The sequence below is a fragment of the Rhinolophus ferrumequinum genome (genome assembly GCF_004115265.2).
Source record: "Rhinolophus ferrumequinum isolate MPI-CBG mRhiFer1 chromosome 5 unlocalized genomic scaffold, mRhiFer1_v1.p scaffold_110_arrow_ctg1, whole genome shotgun sequence".
NCBI lineage: Eukaryota > Metazoa > Chordata > Mammalia > Chiroptera > Rhinolophidae > Rhinolophus > Rhinolophus ferrumequinum.
Genome location: NW_022680355.1, coordinates 11,165,418 through 11,185,340, shown reverse-complemented (window position 1 = coordinate 11,185,340; position 19,923 = coordinate 11,165,418). Strand labels below are relative to the sequence as shown.

The 19,923-nt window shown below is 38.0% G+C and overlaps 2 protein-coding genes across 5 annotated transcripts in view; one reads left to right on the top strand and one right to left on the bottom strand.

Moving 5' to 3' along the window:
• The window catches only part of YME1L1 (YME1 like 1 ATPase), a 43,303-nt gene extending 26,747 nt beyond the window's left edge, over positions 1-16,556 (bottom strand). The window contains exons 1-4 of the mRNA XM_033100657.1: positions 16,347-16,556; positions 12,174-12,305; positions 5,440-5,602; positions 2,952-3,050 (exon numbers count right to left, since the gene is read on the bottom strand). Of these exons, the coding sequence (XP_032956548.1) occupies positions 2,952-3,050; positions 5,440-5,602; positions 12,174-12,305; positions 16,347-16,379 (427 nt within the window). The 5' untranslated portion in view covers positions 16,380-16,556. The remainder of the gene's footprint in view (positions 1-2,951; positions 3,051-5,439; positions 5,603-12,173; positions 12,306-16,346) is intronic.
• A 724-nt stretch (positions 16,557-17,280) lies between these two features.
• The window catches only part of MASTL (microtubule associated serine/threonine kinase like), a 34,850-nt gene continuing 32,207 nt past the window's right edge, over positions 17,281-19,923 (top strand). For 2 of the 4 annotated variants that reach the window (XM_033100813.1, XM_033100811.1), the window contains exons 1-2: positions 17,324-17,565; positions 19,190-19,327. In XM_033100813.1, coding sequence (XP_032956704.1) covers positions 17,380-17,565; positions 19,190-19,327 — 324 coding nt within the window. In that variant the 5' untranslated portion in view covers positions 17,324-17,379. Of the gene's footprint in view, positions 17,566-19,189; positions 19,328-19,923 lie in introns of all 4 variants that reach the window. The other 2 variants (XM_033100814.1, XM_033100812.1) reach the window with 2 other exon arrangements.

Below are 19,923 nucleotides of genomic sequence, written 5' to 3'. Positions count from 1 at the left end.
TTTATTCCACTTAGCTCTTTTATTTCCTTCAGTGAAGTTTTCTATGCATACACATATACATATGTGTGTATATTATGTTGCATGTTTGTCAGGATAAAATATTTAATAGGTATCGAAGAAATTGTAAATAAAATCAATTGCTAGAATAAAAGAAAGCTAATGATTTTTATGCATTTATCTTACCCATGTAATGAACTCTTACTTGAGCACACTTTCAGTTGATTTTCTGGTAAACAATTATATCACCTGCTAATTATAATTTTGCCCCTTCTTTTAATTTATATATAATCCCTTTCTTTTTCTTTTTCACCACATTGTTCAGAACCTCCAAATTACTGCTACACAAAAACAGGATACTAGACATCTTCTTTCTCATATTAATGAGATCCTAATAGATTTCGTTAAGAAATTAAAATTTCTATTCTAGCTTTCTAAAAGCTTTTAGGAAGCATAGCAATTAAAATACATTACATGCTTTTTTATCATATACTGAAATAACATTGCTTTTCTTCTCTAATTAAAATGATAATATACTTCCTAATGTTCAATCATTCTCATGTTTCATTCTAAACTTTTATTCCATTCTAAACTCCATTCCATTCTAAATTTTCAAATTTTATTTAGGATTTCTGTCTCCACATTATTAAGCGATATTGATCTTTTTTATTGTTAATATTTTAGTATCAGGCATTTTATGAAATAAATAAAAAAGCCTATTCTATCTTTTTCCTTATTAAAAAAAGTTTTAAACAACAGGAAACTCCTAACCCTATACAGCAATAAAACTGTCTCAGCCTAATGCCTCTGGGGTAAAAGTATTATATTTGAAAAATAGTACCTTTAAATTTTATTGTCTTATCTCTTATTGGGTCAATTTAGCTAATTTATAACTTGGATAATTACCTGTTTCAATACATTTTTATTTACAATATAAAATTATACAGTCATAATTTTTTTTTTTCATTATGTAAGTTTCAGGTGAACACTATAATTTGACTTCCATATATACTACACAAAGTGATCTCCCCCCAAAATCTAGTTACTATCCATCATTATGCAACTGGCCCCCTTTCAATCCTTTCTGCCCACCTCCCAACCCACTTTCCTTCTGGTAACTACCTATCTGTTCTCTGTAACCATGACTATTTGTTTTATTTGTTTGTTTTTCAAGATTCCACATCAGCGAAATCATAAGATACTTGTCTTTCCCTTTCTGGACATTCTCACAATTTTATAATCTTCATTCTCTGTGGCAGTTCCCACTTTTCACCTCTAATATTGCTTGTATTCCCTTACTGTTTCTTAATCAGATTTGTTTGATCTATTTTCTTAATTTTGTTCTTGGTTTAGTTAAGCAAAACTTTTTGCTATTATATACATTTAATTTCATGTCTGTTTTAGCCATATTAATTTCTCAAACTTTTAAAAAAATTCTAAAATTGTTTAACAAATTCTAAAATTGTTTAATTCTAAAATTCTAAAATTGTTAAAATTGTTGAATTTATTTCCCATCTTTCTTATTTCTTAATAAATTATACAATGCCCTCAGCATCAGTTTGTCCTCAACCCAAAGATTTTGATATGCAGATTTTCACTGTGGTTCATTACTAATTATCTACAATTTCACTTTTGAGATTTCTCTTTAGCCAGACACTCAGAAAAGTATCTTTAAATTTCTACATATTTAGGTATTTTTTAGCTATCCTGTTATTTGATTTCAATTTTATTATATGATCAGAGAACCTTACCTGACATGCAAGCGTTTGGAAAATGAAGATACACTTCATACCTAAATACATACTTAGTTTTTATGTCTTCCATGAATACTGAATATAGTATTCTTCTGTCTTCTGCATTAATAATTTCTTCAGAGGATTATTGGTCTCTGCTCAACATGGTGCCTCTCTTTCTTACTACAAGTTTACCTCAAATATGTGGAGATTCTTGCTAATCCATTTGTATTTGTAAAGAAGAATACAGTGATCAGTACTGACTGTTGATAGGTTTCCTCAAAACCACCAAGGTGATAAATGTACTTAGACTATAAAACATAGACTCATGGTGAATGAGGAGGATACCTTCAGTACATGATCCAAGTCCAGAGTAATCTGGGGTACTGTCATGCTTGTCTGTCATGAATATTCAAACCAGGAGTCTTTAGAGATATACACTTCTTTCAACATGCACGCGCACACACGCACCCTTATTACAAGTCTTTTGCAAGTTGCAGCCTAAAAGTTAAAAGCCATACCTGCTCTGTGATTGGACCACTTCTAGCAATCTTTTCAACTGTTTACTGTATCAACCATCCCAGAGCCCCATTATTGATTCAAAATTTGGGTTTTTTCCTAAGTTCCACTAGAAATAGCAGTACACACCTCTTTTATTTTACTCTAAGTTCCATGAAAATAGGCATCACCTATCTTTTTAATTTATCACTGTCACCTAACACCCATCACTAGTGTCTGATGTAATAATATTATCATATAGTAATACGAATGAACGCATTTTTTATTTTGCTATCAATTTGATGTCATCTACTCTATGACTTATGGAAATCCCTCAAATTTCTGGTCCATCAATGAAATCCCTCTGCTGTTGCCCTGACTTTTTCTCATTTTTCTATTTTTTGGTCTGGTAATGTGATTTTGAAAATGAAGGGAAATAAACAAATGTGCTTAGTTAACTATTTTGAAGCCAGTATAGATAAGATGCCTAGAATATGATTTACTGTAGAAGTTAATACATTCAAAATTTTGCTCCTATTTAATATTTTCCACATAAATAATTACACAGAATACCCAAACTAATTGATTTCAAATACTCTGTAAGTTCTACTGTGAGCTACAAATAAATGTTTATAATCATTAGTTTCATTAAGGAAGACAAATCAGAATATAATAAATACGTCTATTATTTTATACAAAGTAAATACAGTTGTTGCTTCATACCTGGCCAGTACTGAAGATCTGAACAAATGCTTTTAAGAGTTCTTGAATGCTGTCTGTACAAGCAAGAGGAACGTAAAGTACTAAATACATCTATGTAACCTGGAGGAAAATTGAAAAAGTAAATGTTCTAATTGCCAAACCAAAAAAATATATGTATATATGAAATATAATTTTACCAAATATTAGAAAAACCAAAATATGAGTTTTGCCTTTTATTTGTATATAGTTTTATAAATATCTAAAAGCACTGCTATTCTAAATACAGTTCTTCATCATTTTACTATCACTTATTAATCTTTTTTTAATCTGACATACGAATATAGCTGCCAATGAAATTAAATTCAAATCAAGAGGTGAAAGATATATGTTTAGCTAAAGTTACTTTTACTTAAAAACACAAAAAGATAAAAACTCATTATTTCCTACAGACAATTTAAAAAACTCTAATGAATAATGTGATAAAACAATGCAAACCAGAGGTTCTGCCAGTTTTCTCTCATAGAGCGTCCATGGTCATGGGGTACAAAGAAAGTTCCTCTGATAGCTGTAAAGTCATGAATACTTTGGTGTTCCTTCCTAACTCCTATTCTTGATTACTGGGCACCATCCTACTTTACATCTATGATCTTAGGGAAAGGCTAGGCAGCAACAAGAGAGACAATGGTTCTCACCTATCCCTGTATCCCAACTAGGATGCATGGATTCTTCTAAGAACCCTTAGAGTGAATTCAGAAATCCCTTCCTAATATCCCTATCTGCCTAAGCCTAGAAAATGACTGACAGTAAGAGGAACAAGCTTCAAAGGAAATGTAACTATCAAGACTAGAAGATCAATAGTAATTACACTACTATAACAATAATAAAAATTTTAATCTACTGAACACTCACTGTGGGCCCCAAGTACTTCAAGTTATTTCATCTGACCCTTCAAAGTAAGATAGTTATTCCTCATACTTTCATTAAAAAATAGCAACTTAAAAAAAGTTAGGAGGGGCAGACGGGTGGCTCAGTTGGGTAAGAGTGCGAGCTCTGGGCAACAGGGCTGCCGGTTCAATTCCCACATGGGCCAGGGAGCTGCGCCCTCCGCAACTAGAATGAAGTCAATGAGCTGCCGCTCAGCTCCTGGGAGGCCAGATAGCTCAGTTGGTTGGAACGCGGGCTCTCAACCACAAGGTTACCAGTTCTACTCCCGCAAGGGATGGTGGGCTGCGCCCCCTGCAACTAACAATGGCAACTGGACCTGGAGCTGGGCTGCGCCCTCCACAACTAAGACTGAAAGGACAACTGGACTTGGAAAAAAGTCCTGGAAGTACACACTGCTCCCCAATAAAGTCCTGTTCCCCCCTTCCCCAATAAAATCTTTAAAAAAAAAGAAAAGAAAAAGAAAGAAAGAAAAGTAAGTAAATACCATAGTCAATCTGGCAGGACTGAGTTTGATCGTAATCTGCTCCTCACTCTTAACCCCTAAATCACAGGGCTTCTCTTATGAAGGAGGTAGTATGTGTAGCACAAAAAGGTAATGAAATAGAAGCAGATTTTTAGCCTAAGCCCCCAGCTCAGAAACACTTTATTTATTCTCACTCTTGAATTCTTTATTTACCCTCCGCCCTTATATGAATGAAAGGCAAAGGAAGTAAATGAATTAAGTTGATACAAAGTACAGTTTCAAATCAAATCTTTGCCACAAAACTATTCAAACCTGCTCTTTTGTTTCTGGGCTTTTATAGCTTGTTATTGATTTTTAAAAATCTATTCTTCCATCAAAATAAAACAAGAATTTTGATAAGACTCTAACGTTAGTTGTTTAAGTATCATCCAAAAAGAAACCATGGAACTGACAATCCTTTCAACAAAATGGCCACTTATTATAATACCAGATTGTTAATAAGACTCAAGAAAATACGTAGACTTTCTGTAAAAGAAGAGACCATGACTGTTTCTTCAATGTATTCTTAGAGATTAGTAGTATATGTAACCTAGAATCCAGTAAATAAATGTTTGTCACAAACACCAAACAAACAAAAGATACCATACCACTCCACCATCCCAAATGCTATGTAGTATGCTGTATTAGATCCTAGAACAGAAAACGGATCCTAGTAGAAAAACTCATGATTTGGTGAAATTAAAATTATTTGGTAAAATCTAAATAAAGTCTGTGATTTAGTTAAAAGTAATGCACCAGTGTTAATTTCTTAGTTTTGACAAATGTACTGTGGTTATGTAAAGTAGTCAGCATTAGGGGAAGCCAGGTGAAGTGTATATAGGAACTCTATACTATCCTTGCAACTTTTCTGTAAATCTGAAATGACTCCAATATAAAAAGTTAGCCAAAAAAATAAGGAAGGAAGGAAAGAAAGGGAGGGAGGAAGAAAGAAAACAACTCAGGAAAGAACCTGGTACATAGTGAATGTTAATAAATGATATCTGTTATGATTATCAACAGCACTAAAATAACTTATTTTAATTGGAACAAAAAATAACTTACCATATTTATTTTCAAAGAAGGACTGTGCAGAGACGTGAGATATATGCCAATGGGAAGAAATATTTTTGCCTTTACAAAACCCAGGAAGTAGACTGTCTACCAACTGATCGATCTGTCCAATTTTTAATTCAGATAATCCAAGGTCCCTTAAGTTAAGCACAGGCTGTAAAAGATAAAGTCAACCAAGTATTAACATTATCGAGATATTTAACTTAAGTAGTCTTTATCAGTTGAAGCAATGTAGGTTTTAAAAATCTAATAAATGCATTGATTTCCTTTTTCTAATATTTAATTGGTAAAAATATTTTTATAACTCTAGTTTTACTGAAGTCAATCATATGAGGTTTGATGGAGGTTGAAAAAATGATATTCCCAATGGTATCAGCCGTCCTTGGAGCTTTAAAGCTTCCTCCATCCCGAATGCCCATAAACAAAAGGCCACTTGATAAAGAAAGAGCAATGTGCTACCACAGGCCATCTCACAACTCTGGCCTTCTGGATGAGATCCTTCATTGAACAGAGAGGTTCTACAGTTACACTATCTCACGTCTATTACGGAGGGACATTGAACAAAGTAAAAAACGTGTGAAAACCAGACAAGAAAACACATTCACCTCACAAGAATTCTTAAGTAACTACAAATAGATGGGATGAGTTATTTTCTTGTCCATGTGAGCCAACAGGGAGACACTAAAGCCAAGTAACAATCATAATCTCAAACAGCTAAAACTTCAAGTAAGGAGAGCACAAATAAACAGAATAAATAAAGTATCAACTTCTTATGATTGATATAAAGTTAGATCCACAGATTCTATAGCTCTGGATTCACATCCAGAGGTTTGCCACTTATTAGCTTTGTAACAAGTGATTCAGATTCTTAGAATGCATTTCCTCATATTTCAAAATGACTACTAAATATGTCCTGCCCGTTTCCCCAACGAGATAGTATCAATGGAAGAGATCATGCCTTTCTTATCTACATATCCCATCGCACATAGTAAGATAGTTAAAAGTATGATGAAACAAAATATTTAAAAGTGCTTTTTAAATTACTAAAAGTCATACATAAAGCATATTATTATAATGGAAACAGAAGGACTACAATATTCAAGAGCTACTTTTTAAAAATTATCATTTAGGGGCCGTCCCGGTGGCCCAGGCGGTTAGAGCTCCATGCTCCTAACTCCAAAAGCTGCCGGTTCGATTCCCACATGGGCCAGTGGTCTCTCAACCACAAGGTTGCCAGTTCAACTCCTCGAGTCCTGCAAGGGATGGTGGGCTCTGTCCACTGTAACTAAGATTGAACACGGCACCTTGAGCTGAGCTGCCTCCTGGATGGCTCAGTTGGTTGGAGTGCGTCCTCTCAACCACAAGGTTGCCGGTTTGACTCCCACAGGGGATGGTGGGCTGCACCCCCTACAACTAGCAACGGCTACTGGACCTGGAGCTGAGCTGCGCCCTCCACAACTAAGACTGAAAGGACAACAACTTGAAGCTGAACGGCACCCTCCACAACTAAGATTGAAAGGACAACAACTTGACTTGGGAAAAAAAGTCTTAGAAGTACACACTGTTCCCCAATAAAGTCCTGTACCCTTTCCCCCCCCAAAAAAAGTTATCATTTAAAACAAGAAGTCAAAAAGTCTACTTATAATCCATAGACTTCAAAAGGGCAATGCAGATTCTTAACTAAGTCAAAGTTATTCTCATTACTTATTGGGTGTTAGATCCTAGGAACGTAGAAATAAGATACATGTAAACATGGTAATTATGGTACAACATGGTCACTGCTATTATAGATGGTTTTAAAAAGTGGTGAGAACACAGAACACAGACCTACTAATTTCCTAAGGCAGAGAAGGCTTCACTGTAGCAACACCTCATTTGAAAGATGATGGGGGAGGAAGACTTGGAGAAGGGGGCAAACAAAAAGTCATCAAAGGGCCTGGAATGTCTGAGATGTAGTAAAAAATTTAGTGATGGAAGGGACTAGAAAGGTGCACTATAGCCAAATTGTGAAGAATCTTATTTGAATTTAATTCTGTAACTAATGTGATTAGTTTTGTTTTATAGAAAAAAATACAAGATAAAGAAGATACACTGGATAAGAGAAGGCTGATGGAACGAGAGAAAAATGACACGAGCCTGAACTAATTTCTGACTACGGAGGATGGAAGAAACACATCATAGACAAAAGACATTTGAAGAACCAGTAGAGAGACTGAAAGGGAGAAAGGTTCTGGATGGGCAATGCTGGTTACTGATCTGTTGTTTCTTAGCTCCTCTTCATCCTTTTTGTTGACTTCATGAACATAGGCCTGGGCCCTTTAAATGTTTTTCCTGTGCCAGCTGGCACAATGTAAAGCTTTGTCAGTGGAGGGCACCAGAGAGACAATGTAGGAAGAAAGTTTTTGTTCCTGGTTCTGGTACGATCCCACAATGGGCTCCTGTTGCACCAGCATCTGGCTCCTGACACTTGTGCAGCTTCTCCAAAGCCTGGCTCCTGCAGTGCAGTGGCCAACAGTATTCAGCGGCTTCCCCAGTAAGATACACACCCCCGAAACAGCTTTTCCTGGTACCCTAGAGGGCAGATTTCCATCAAGTTCAGCTTGCATGGCATTGCAGTGACTTCTCTGCCATTCTGCAAGCCAAGGCCATGTCCTCTCCAGCAAGGTCAGGACCTCAGCCTGGGGGAGGAGTATTCTTCCTGGGAAGCTCTACCTAGAGTCCTAGGAGTATTAGTTGCTCCTTAAATCTGTCTGTTTTATACATTTTTAGAGTATTTTTTTCTAGCTAATCCCTAGTTATTCCAATGCCCTATTAAAAAGTAGGGTTGTTGGGGCAACCGGTTAGCTCAGTTGGTTAGAGCGTGGTGCTCTTAACAAGGTTGCCAGTTCAATCCCCACATGGGCCACTGTGAGCTGCGCCCTCCACAACTAGATTGAAACAACTACTTGACTTGGAGCTGATGGGTCCTGGAAAAATACACTTAAATAAAGTTAAGAAGAAAATAGGGTTGTTTAAACAAATTAAAACATTATAGCAGTTTTTTATATTATACTTGCACTGTTCAAATGACTATATGGTTTCTCTCTCCTGTTTGGACCCAGACTGATAAAGAGGGGAGAAAACCACGGTAAGATCAAATACACTGGAATTCGGGGGAGTAGTTCAGTTTTGGATATCTTAATTTTGAAGCCCCTGGAGCCTATCCAGAGGGGTATTTTAACAAGCCACTAGATAAATTACTTTAAAGCTTTAGAGAGACTGTAGGATTGAAGATATATTTGGGAGTTATCAGCATATAGATATATATAGATGTTAAGTGAAGATATGAAAATGGATTACATAATCTGGAAGACTGTACATAATGAAAATTAAATTAAGGATATATGCACAATACACCCAATATTTAAGGGGTTGGCAATAAAAAAAAAAGAAAGGCCAGCAAAACAGAAAGAGAAAAAACCATCATTAATGTAGTATCACTTAATTCAAGATGATATTTTGGAAGTAGTGCATGTTCAGCAAGGTCAAATGCTAGGGAAAGTTGAAAAAGATGTAGATTTTAAGAGGTCTCTATTTAGCAGTAGAGAAATCAACACTGACTTTAGCAAAATAGGTCTGTAAAATGGTAAAAGTGGTAGCCAAACTACAATGGGATGGAGTGTGAATAAAAGTTTACCAAGTGCAATAAATAGTCCCCTCATATCCCCCGTTTCAATTTCCATAGTTTGCTATCCGCGGTCAACCACAGTCTGAAAATATTAAATGGAAAATTCCAGAGATAAACAATTCATAGATTTGAAATTGTGCGCCATCCTGCGTAGTATAATGAAATCTCCCACTGTCTGCTCGTCAGGCCTGGGGCCATGAATCATCTCTTTGTCCAGCGTCTTGGCTCCCTGCTGGTTAGTCATTCAAGAGCCTTGTTATCAGATCCACTGTCATAGTATCACAGAGCTTGTGTTCAAGTCGCCCTTATTTTACTTAGTGCACAATGGCACCAAAGCACAAGAGTAGTGATGGCGGCATTCAGATATGCCTAGGAGAAGCCGTAAAACGCTCCCTTTAAGCGAAAATAAAAGTTCTCAACTTAATAGAGAAATTTAAAAAACTGTAAGCTGAGGGAGGTTGCTGAGACCTATGGTAAGAATGAATCTTGTATCCATTAAGTTGGTGCTGGTTTTGCTGTCGTACCTCAAACTGCGAAAGTTACGGCCACAGCGCTTAAGTGCTAAGTTAAGATGGAAAAGGCATTCAATTTGTGGGTGGAAGACGTGCACAGAAAACGTGTTCCCACTGACGGCAATGTGTTGCACCAGAAATCATTGAGCCTATACAAAGACTTCAGCAAGGGATCCCCTGAAAGGAGTGAACCACATTCACATAACTTTCATTACAGTATCTTGTTTTCATTGTTCTATTTTATGTTAATCTCCACAGTTGTTTATCTCCTACTGTGCCTAATTTATAAATTAAACTTTATCATAGATATGTACGTGTAGGAAAAAACATAGTATACATAGAGTTCAGTACTATCCAGTTTCGGGTACCCACTGGGGGTCTTGGAAAGTATCCATGGATAAGGTGAGACTACTGGAGAGTTACAAGTTCAGACTACTTCTTCAAGAAGTCTGAAAGTAAAGAGAGAACTCAGTGGCTTGAAGGAAGCTGAAAGGAAAGTTTTTTTCTTGCATTGTGGAGTGGATGTTTGGATGACCCAGACTTGAAAGCAAAGTCATCACATGGCAAAGGAGGTGAGAGTAGAAATGAGGTAATGATGCTCCAGGACAATGAAAAAGTTTGTGACGCAGTAACATGCACTCACTAAAGACCACGAGTAGGACTAATGAGAGTACTAGCAGAGGTTAAGAACAGCAATTCTGTATTTGAGACCATTAGTCTTATCCTCAACACTGGCTTCTAGAGTGTAGCTATTTTTCAAGCTGCAAAAACATACCGTATTTTACCATGAATAACACCCTCCTGTGTATAATGTGTACCCACGTTTTTGGCCCAGACTTTCAGGAAAAGAATATCTTTCGTCTTAATTTTTTAATTCAAATTTTTATTTGTTTACATTTAGGTACTTGTTTTTTTGATTTATAAAGGAATTTTAGAATTTATTTTTCAATATATTATGGTACAAGAAATTTTATGTACCAGTAACAAATTTACGATATTTAAGCATCACAGAGGGCCAAGAACTCTTCATTGTTACCAAGTTCGTAGTAAGTTCAACAAAACCGATTGTCATATTCCAGGGTATTATTTTGCATACAGATATCATTATTGATTTCTAGAGTTACACTTTAAACTCATAAGCATAAATAAAAGAATTAAAAACGTTTACATAGATCGGAATTAGTACTACCCATGTATAATACATATCCTTGTTTTTCCCTCAAAATTTGGGCAAAAAGGTGTGCGCGCATTATACATGGCAAAATACAGTACTTAACCACTGACCTAGCAATTTCACTTGACGAAACAAAGATTTAGCAACATGGAGAGTAAAAATGGCATTATTTGTAGCAATAAAAAATTAGAAACAATATCCAACATTGGAACATCCTACAATGAACATTTGAAGTCATTAAAAATTTGGAAAATGTATGATATAATAAGTTCATAAGACTATTAAAGAAGAAAGCAGAATCTAAACCAACACTGCAGTATTGTCCAATTATAAAATATAAGAGTACATGAGAAAAAAAAGAGACATGAAATAAAACACAAAATGTTAACAGCACTATCTCTAGAGATTAGGTTCACAGGTGAATTTCAGTTCTTTCAGGTACACAATGTTTTCAAAAATTTCTAAAATGAACATAATTTTGCTGCATGTAGTATTTTCATTAGGAAAGCTCTCTTGCACTGTAATTTGAGAGAAGGGTGTCAGGACAACAGGAAGACAACAGAATGCCTACAGAAAAAGGCAGTAGGAACTGGGCAAATAGTATAAAAGAAAAGCATAAAGATGACAAAGACAAACTTTCCCTCTATTTAAAACTTTACGCAGGACTGACCTCCTCCCCCAGCTCCTCCCCTCCAGTCCTTCACCACAGTCCCTGATATTAGAACTAACAACATAAACTACTTACGGGTCAAAGAGGCTTTTGGGAAATAACTACAGATCATGTCTTCTATAAAAAATGTATTCTGAACTACAAGCAACTAGCTTATTACTGAACCTTGTAAGCATAAGGATTCCTAGAGTGGAACTTCCTGATGTCCTAGGCAACACTGATTTTATAATTCTCTCAATACTGTTTTCCAAAGCTTACACATTTCATTTTCAGGTACCTATACTCTAATTGTTCAATTACACTGAAAGCTCCTATATGGCAGTAGATGGTAGCTTCTTACTATTCTGTCTTCCCTGAGGCTTGGGGGGACAATTACGGTTCGTTAACTGTGGGTTCACTGCTACTGTTGGAACAACACACAAAAGAATATCTAAATGGCATCACACAAGTAGTAACCTAGAAAAGTAAATACCAAATCTAGTGCGACATGAAATTTTTTATAAATTAAATGTTAAAGAATAAGACAAAGTAACTTCTCTGTACAATAAAGCCAGAATTAGACATACTTAATTGCAAAGGAGATTAAACTGATGACAGAAATTACCTTGTTAGAAATGCCTAAACATAGAAAGACACTTCAAACATGTTTACAACGTATTAAATCAAAATGTTTTCTCACACAACCAGGGTAAAAATTCTTACCTCATTGCTGGGAGCCTCGTGCTCAGGAACCACATCTCGATGCTGGTTTTGAGAGACTGGTGCACTGACAGAAACAGATGTGCTTTTTGGTGAATGGAAGGCATTGATGAGATGACTCAGAGGAACTGTAACCTAGAAAAAGATGAAAGCAGAAATTAAGTAGTGCGGACCGCCACAAAATAATGTGTTTCACAAACATTATCCAGAACTTGATACTCCTCAACTTCCACATGCAACATCTTGTTCTTAGTCACCATCACCTATATGTGGATTTTCAACAGCCTCCTAACTACTCTCCGTGTGTGCTCTAGTCAAACCCAAGTCAGATTGCGTCACTCCTCTGCTCAAAAATCCTCCAGTGGCTTCTCTTCTAACTTAAAATAAAAGCCAGTCTTAACAACTCTGACACAGAAAGCCCTCCATAGGTCTTCATCACATCACCCACTACTATACTCCCCTTCCTTTTCTCTGCTCCAGCTGCAATGGCTTCTTTGGTGTTCCTGGAACACACCTGGTAGGTCCTCACCCCAAGGCCTTTGCACTGCTCTTTATTCCCTTTTGTCCAGGTAGTGACACAGCTTGCTCTCATACACCCTTGAATTCTTAACTCAAAAGTCATCTTTTCATGACTCTTTTCCCTAGCCAATCTATTTAGTATTTCAACAACCGTCTCCTAAAAAAATATTCCGTATCCCTTTCTCTGCTCTACTTTTCCTTCTTGGTACTTTCACTATCTAATATACTTTATATGTTCACTGATTTAATTATATGCTGTTTATTACCTGTGTCTCTCTCAACCAATTCTCTGACATCAGCTGGGTGTCCAACACTTCAATTCTGACACCAATTTCCCAGTGTTATGTGCAGATCAAAAAGGTCAAAGGCTTAGTCCCACAAGACTTCTCCCATGTCAGATGCCAGTCATAGGTCCCAAGCCAGCCATACTTCTGATCTGCCAGCTATAAATCAGGGTTTCCCACAACCCCCTTCGGGTTCAATAATTTGCTAGAGCAGCTCACAGTACTAAGAAATACACTTTACTGATGTTTACAAGTCTATTATAAAAGATAAAAACGAACAGCCAGATGAAGAGGTACTTAGGGCAAGGTCCAGAAGGGTCCTAACACAGGCTCAACCACGATCCTGAGTGTACCACCCTCTGCACTGTGAATCTCGGCACTGAATCTAGTTATAGTTTTTACAGAGCTCATTCTCCAGGGCAGGAGAGCCTTCCCCTCGCAGAGGCCAGGGAGTTGGAGCTGAGTTACTTCTGGTGACAGGCCTAGTGCTGAAATTATCTAGAGACCCCACCCTAAGTCACTTTATTAGCATAAATCAAGTAGGGATCCAAAGGGATTCCTTAAGAATAAGACACTACTATCACTCAGGAAATTCCAAGGGTTTTAGGAACTCTACCAAGAACTGGGAACAGAGACCAAATATTTATTTTTTATTATATCACACTCTCCCACTAGAATGTAAGTTCCATGTGACAAGGGATTTTTTCCTTTATTTGTTTATTTTATTTTCTCTATTTTATTTATATATTTACTTAATACAAAATATTTTATACAATACATACGTTACATATATTTTATTTTTCTCTATCTTATTCAATACTGTATCCCAGAGCAACAATGCACACAGTAGATGCTAAATAAATATTTGTTAAGTAAATGAATAAATTAAATGGGTTCTCCCTGTATGCCAGGTTTTGTACTATGTGCTTTACTTATATTATCTCATTTAATCCTTATACCAGCCATAAACATAAGTTACTATTATACTTCCTATTTAATTAAGACAGCAAGAATTTAAATAGGTTCAGTGGCAGGTACAAAGTCACACAGTTGTCACACAGCTAGCTAGTAAGTATAGGAGCAAGAATTCTAATCCAGATAATCTGACTCCAGATTCCAATTAAAGATATTTTCATTCCATAGTTATCGATATAGAAATTAATTTATGATACACTGTTAAATGAAAAAAACAGACTATAAAACTGTATGTAACATCTTTTTTTTTAAAGTATTCATACACATTTGTGTACTGATAAAAAGTATGGAAGAATTTATTCTAAAATGTGATCTCTTTGGGTAATGAGATTATGGGTGATCTTTATTATTTACTTGTATATTTTTCTTTTCAGCATTTTTGGAAATGAGCATGTTATTTTTAGAGTCAGAAATAATAAGTTCTTTTAAAACAACAGGAATCAAATTATTTTAAGATACGTATTTTCTGCCCATTTCTTTGAAAAAGTTTATTTTAATTAGTTATCTCTTTTCATTCAAGAAAGGATTTACAGTGTAAAAGCTGGTTTCATCTCTTCTCAACGATAAAGTTTACCTTCTGTGGCTTTCGTAACTTTACCATTTAAATTCAAGTGTATTCAACCAATTAAGCAACCAGGAACTACAAATATGTTCTACCATCTTTCACAGCATAAAATGCATAAAGGCCCTATGTGAGCCCAGTTTAGACTTGCTTATAGTACACAAAATCCCTTCACCATCTCTACCAATGGAATGTACTGCTAACTCTCCATCCAGCTGATGATAAATTCTCCTAAAATGGGTCTTCTTGATGTAAATTTCTTGAAGTTCAGTTTCAAGAGTTTGATACTATATTCAACAGGCCAAGTCAGACTTCTTTTTCAAACAATCAGTAGGATTCCTCCAAACTGTCATCTTGGTAAATAATATCTTCATGCATGCAACTGATCAAACCAGAAACACCTCTTTCCATCACCCCTTATATCCAACACCTCATGAAATGCTATTCTTTCTCCAAAATCAATCTCATCCCCTTCTTTCCATAACCACTGCCACTTTATTGTGCATTATGCCTCTCATGGATTACTGCAATAGCATCCTTAACTGAAAACACGTCCAGTCCTGCCCTTTCACACTGTCCACGCAGCAATAAACCAGAATAATCTATTAAAAATGTAAATCTGATCATGTTACTCCCTACTTAAAAGCATTCAATGGTTCCCAACACACTTAAAATGAAATCCAAAGTCTCTTATTATTACTCCCTGCATGACCTGCTTCAAGGACTCTCCCCAACCTCTTTTCTGTCATTGTGCTCCTTAATCACCACACTCTAGCCACACTGGCCTCATTTTTGTTTGCTCCAATAGGCTAAGCTCTTCCCAACCTCAGGACCTCCAGATATCATTTGGTCTGCCTGGCAAACCTGTTCACTTCCAGTCATTCCTCACCTGGCTAACTCCTACCTTTTAGTTCATATCACCATCAAGATGACACATTTGCTTTCTTCACCCAGCACATTACTTATGTCCAGTAAACAATCACCTCGTTTTCTATTATCCAGCCAGTAATAGCAAAAAACAAAACAAACAAAAAACCCAAGGGAGTACGTGTTACACAAAGGAACATAATTATACGCTTAAACCAACAAACCAAAGAGCTTCCAAAAAATTATTTTTAAATCTGAATATTTTCAAAAACAGTTGGTAAGACTATAAGAACTCTCTGGGGGAAAAAATCTATCAAAAAGTTACCATCAAAAATGATTTTTAAATGAACCAAGATTATTTACAAGTTACAAGCGATTAGTCCTAAAAGAAGATAATTGAAAGCCCGTGGAATCATTTTTCTCTGCCCCATCTTTCGTTTCATAAGCAGTCAATAACTTGAAAAATATCTATTTATTAGTCATTTTTGGTCAAAATAAAAAAGCATTCGTGACAGATTACTCAAATTATTATAGCATGTTTGGATTAAATTCCATTTAAAGGGAAAGAAAGAAGAGGGGATCGAGGTTGTGAATACTAGTCTCCGGCGAGGTGGAAAGATGGAAAGGGAATATTATTACTTGCTCCCCTTACACGTATGGAAAGGACGTCTCCCCCACCCCTATCTCTATCCCTGAATATCCGGCACTGAACAATGCCTGATTCCCGAGCAAAAATTCCACGCAGTCAACTCGATAAGCCAGTCTCCATCACGTTCTTAATCATATCTCTGCTTCACCATCAGCCCTTGCTCTCAGCGCTGCCCCTGATCCCCTCTCACCCCCAGGACTCGCGTTGGTCTGATCGCTTCCCTCCTACGATCCTTTACAAGAAACCGCTTCATGAAACGCAAATGGCCAACAGCCGCGGGCGGTGGTGGGGGGAGAAGTGTACTGAATGCCAGGACTCACCTGAGGCTGCACCGTGCTCGATAGGGAAAACATCTCCTCCGGGCCCTCAGCGACCTCACCCGCCTGCCGACACTGCCCTTCTGTCCACAGCCCGGCGGGGAGGCGCTGAGCCCTTCTTCCCCCTTCTTTTTCTCCCTCACTTTACCCTCACTCTTCTTAGAAACGGAAAATGGCCTCCCCTTCCTCCAGCTGCCGCAACGACAACCTGCCCCGGAAGGCAAAGCTCTAACGCAACAATACTTCCGGGGCAGGGGAGCGCGGCAACCCAGGGGTTTACGTCAGTGTTCGGGGTTTTCCGGGGCAGGTGTTTCTGCTGCCGCGGCGGAGCTTTGTTAGCTCTAAAGTACGTAGTTGACGTTCACGTTGAGTAATACACTTGCTACAATTTAGTGTTCTTTATATTCCCCACAATAAATAGAAAGTTCTTCCTGTTGGTCCTAATCGTTTTCAGTCAGGCAAATTACAACCTGTTAAAATGTCAGATTACAGGGTCACTACCCGCTCCTGCTCGTCCAGTGACTCCACATCTATGATTTCACTGGCCATCGCTTTCCAGAACAGACTAAATTAGTTTACATTTCTTGTCGGGGTGGGAGGTCGCGAAGGACTGAAAAAAGGGGGTAGGGGGAGAACAGGCCCCAGCAGCCTCTCGTAGAGGTCGGGAGAGAACTCAAGTCCCTCAATTCTGCTTCAAGTACCCCTTGTCCCTTGTTGGCCAACAACAGTTCGTGGCACCGCCCACCCCCGTCTTACAGAGGAAGTGGGCGGTGGTCACTGCCCTCTAAGACTCTGGTTGGTTGGAGAATTTCCCAGCGTCCCCGCCCTCACGCCCATAGGGTCCTTCGGTGTTTACGAAGGGCGGGTGACAGGGGTGGGGCTGCGCTGGGCTGCGTTTCGCCTGGGCATCGACGGGGTGACGTCACCGCCGGCGGGCGGCGTGGGCGGAGCTTTACTTTGAACCCAGTTGGCGGGAGTTGCGTCGGGACAAGCGATCTTGGCGGCTGCTGCAGGCTTCAATCTGGGCTGGCCTGCGATGGAGCCCCCCGCCCGGACCGAGAAGGAGAGTGGAAGAGGCGCGGCGTCAGGGGAGTGCATGAATAGGATCTCGGTGCCGAGACCTCCCTCCATTGAGGAATTCACCATAGTGAAGCCCATTAGCCGTGGTGCCTTTGGGAAGGTGTATCTGGGGCAGAAAGGCAGCAAATTGTATGCGGTGAAGGTAAGAAATCAAGGAGTAAAGCAAGGGAAAGAGTCCAGCCCTTCGGCTCTTCTTCCTGACCCCTGAATTGGGCAGGCCTCGGGGCCGCTACTAGACTCGGTGGCCCGGCTTGCTGACGCCTGTCCAGCCCTGCCACTGACTTCACCCTTGGGGTTGACAAGCGCGGGCAAGTCGGGTGTCTTTCCTCTGCCGCCGCCCTTCTCCACACCGCGAATGCTTAGGAGACACGCTGAATCCTTTTTCCTGTGTTCCAGCCACACCAGACTATTGACTAGTCTCTGAATGCTGTGTATTTTCTTGCCTCTGGGCTTATGTTTATGCTGGTTCCTCTTTGAGTGCTTTCTTCCACCCTTCTCTGCTCTTCTCCACCTATGTTATTTGTGTAGTTGGGTTCATCTTAGCTCCCCTTCAAACTGTCCCTGACCTTTCAGACCCATCCCATTAAAATGAACTTTTCATTGCTTCATATGTTCCCAAGATGTTTTGCCTTTACTTCTACTGTACCTACTAATCAGTCATTTCATTTCAGTTGTTGAAATGAAAACACCAATTCACTTACATACCTATATATATAATATACATATTATATATTATATATATATGGATATATATATGGAGGGAGAGAGAGAATCCCTTTCTTTGTAGGATCTGGGCTACTGTGGTGAGTAAACTTGCCTTCATACAGTTTCCAATCTAGTGGAATGACAGGTGAAATCATGTTACATACAGGCTTTGTCAATTTCCCTCAGTTTTCTTGTGGAAAGGATGTTAGTCTGGAATTTACAGTGTATTCATGATTTTATTAAATACTCTAATGAATCTTTAGAAGAAATATGCCTTTTTTCCTTGTAGTCCTGAGAATCGGTCTCAGTGTTACTATTCAGTTTAGTGTTCCAACTTTAATGTAGATTACAGTTTTGCTTCTGTACCAATTGCCTAGAAACTCGAAAGGATTAGTTATTTTCTAATACAGCATTAGAGACTGTTAAGTTTCAGTAGTTCTAATCATTCTTTAAAAAATTTTTTTTGATAGGCAAACTTCCCACATTCTTCCTCTTTCTGATTTTATTCCCATCCATCAAAGCATCAAGTAAAATATATATTTATATTAGTTACTGTTTCTCTGTGCCTAGGTTCCTGCTTATCTGGGAGATATTAGGAACATAACTGTCTTTGGACTTTGTTATAAGAATAGCAGAAAAGCATTATGCTAACTGAAATAAGTCAGTTGGAGAAGGACAAATACCATATGATTTCACTTATATGTAGAATCTAAAGAATTGAATAAATGAGCAAAGTAAACAGAAAAAAATAAAAGAAAAGAATGTTTTTTCTACTAAGATGTACAGCAATCAGGAAGTATTTGTTTACTTTTTCCATCTCAAAAGGGAGGTGATACTTTTAACACTTGATTTCAAGATGAGCAGTTCTCCGTTGAAGGAAGTTCTGTTTTTGGTTTCATCATATTAGTTTTTCTGGCAGAGTGTCCTCATGGCAACGTGAGATCCAAATGGCATCTGTATGTTTTCTCTCTCTGGTTGTTTCATGATGGTAACTTTGAACCCTGAGAACACTTTGTAATAAAAAATAAAAAGAATGTCTATTGTCATATTATCTATTATAGGTTGTCAAAAAAGCTGACATGATCAACAAAAATATGACTCATCAGGTACAAGCTGAGAGGGATGCACTGGCACTAAGCAAAAGCCCTTTCATTGTCCATTTGTACTATTCACTGCAGTCAGCAAACAATGTCTACTTGGTGAGTAAACAATTTTACATTTTTTTCTTCATTAAGCAATCACTGAACCCAGTGATTTAAGATGATTTAAGATGGGCTCAGAGTCCCGGGGTTTGAATTCCAGCTCTTGCACTTACTAGTTTTATGACCTTGGCCAAGTTACCTTACCTGTCCTTTTAGTCAGGGTTGTTCAGAGAAAAAGAACTAATAGGGTACATATGTATGTGGGGGTGGGGAAGGGGAGGTTATAGAGAGCGGGGGGTTTATTTTCAGGAATTGCCCTACATGATTGTAGGAGCTGACCAGTCTATCTGCGGGGTAGGCTGGCAGGCTGTAAATCCAGGAAAAAGTTGGTGTTGTAGCTCCAGTCCAAAAGCCGTGTAGAGGCAGAATTCCCTCTTCTTGGTGGGGGTGGAGGTAGGAGGGGGGTGGCTACTGTGGGGAGGACAACATCTCAATCTTAAGGCCTTCAACTGATTGGATCAGGCCCACAAATTAGGGAGGGTAATCACCTGTTACTCAAAGTCTATGTTAATCTCGTCTGAAAATACCTTCACAGCAACATTTAGATTAGTGTTTCACCAAAAATCTGAGTACCATGGCTTAGCCAACTTCAC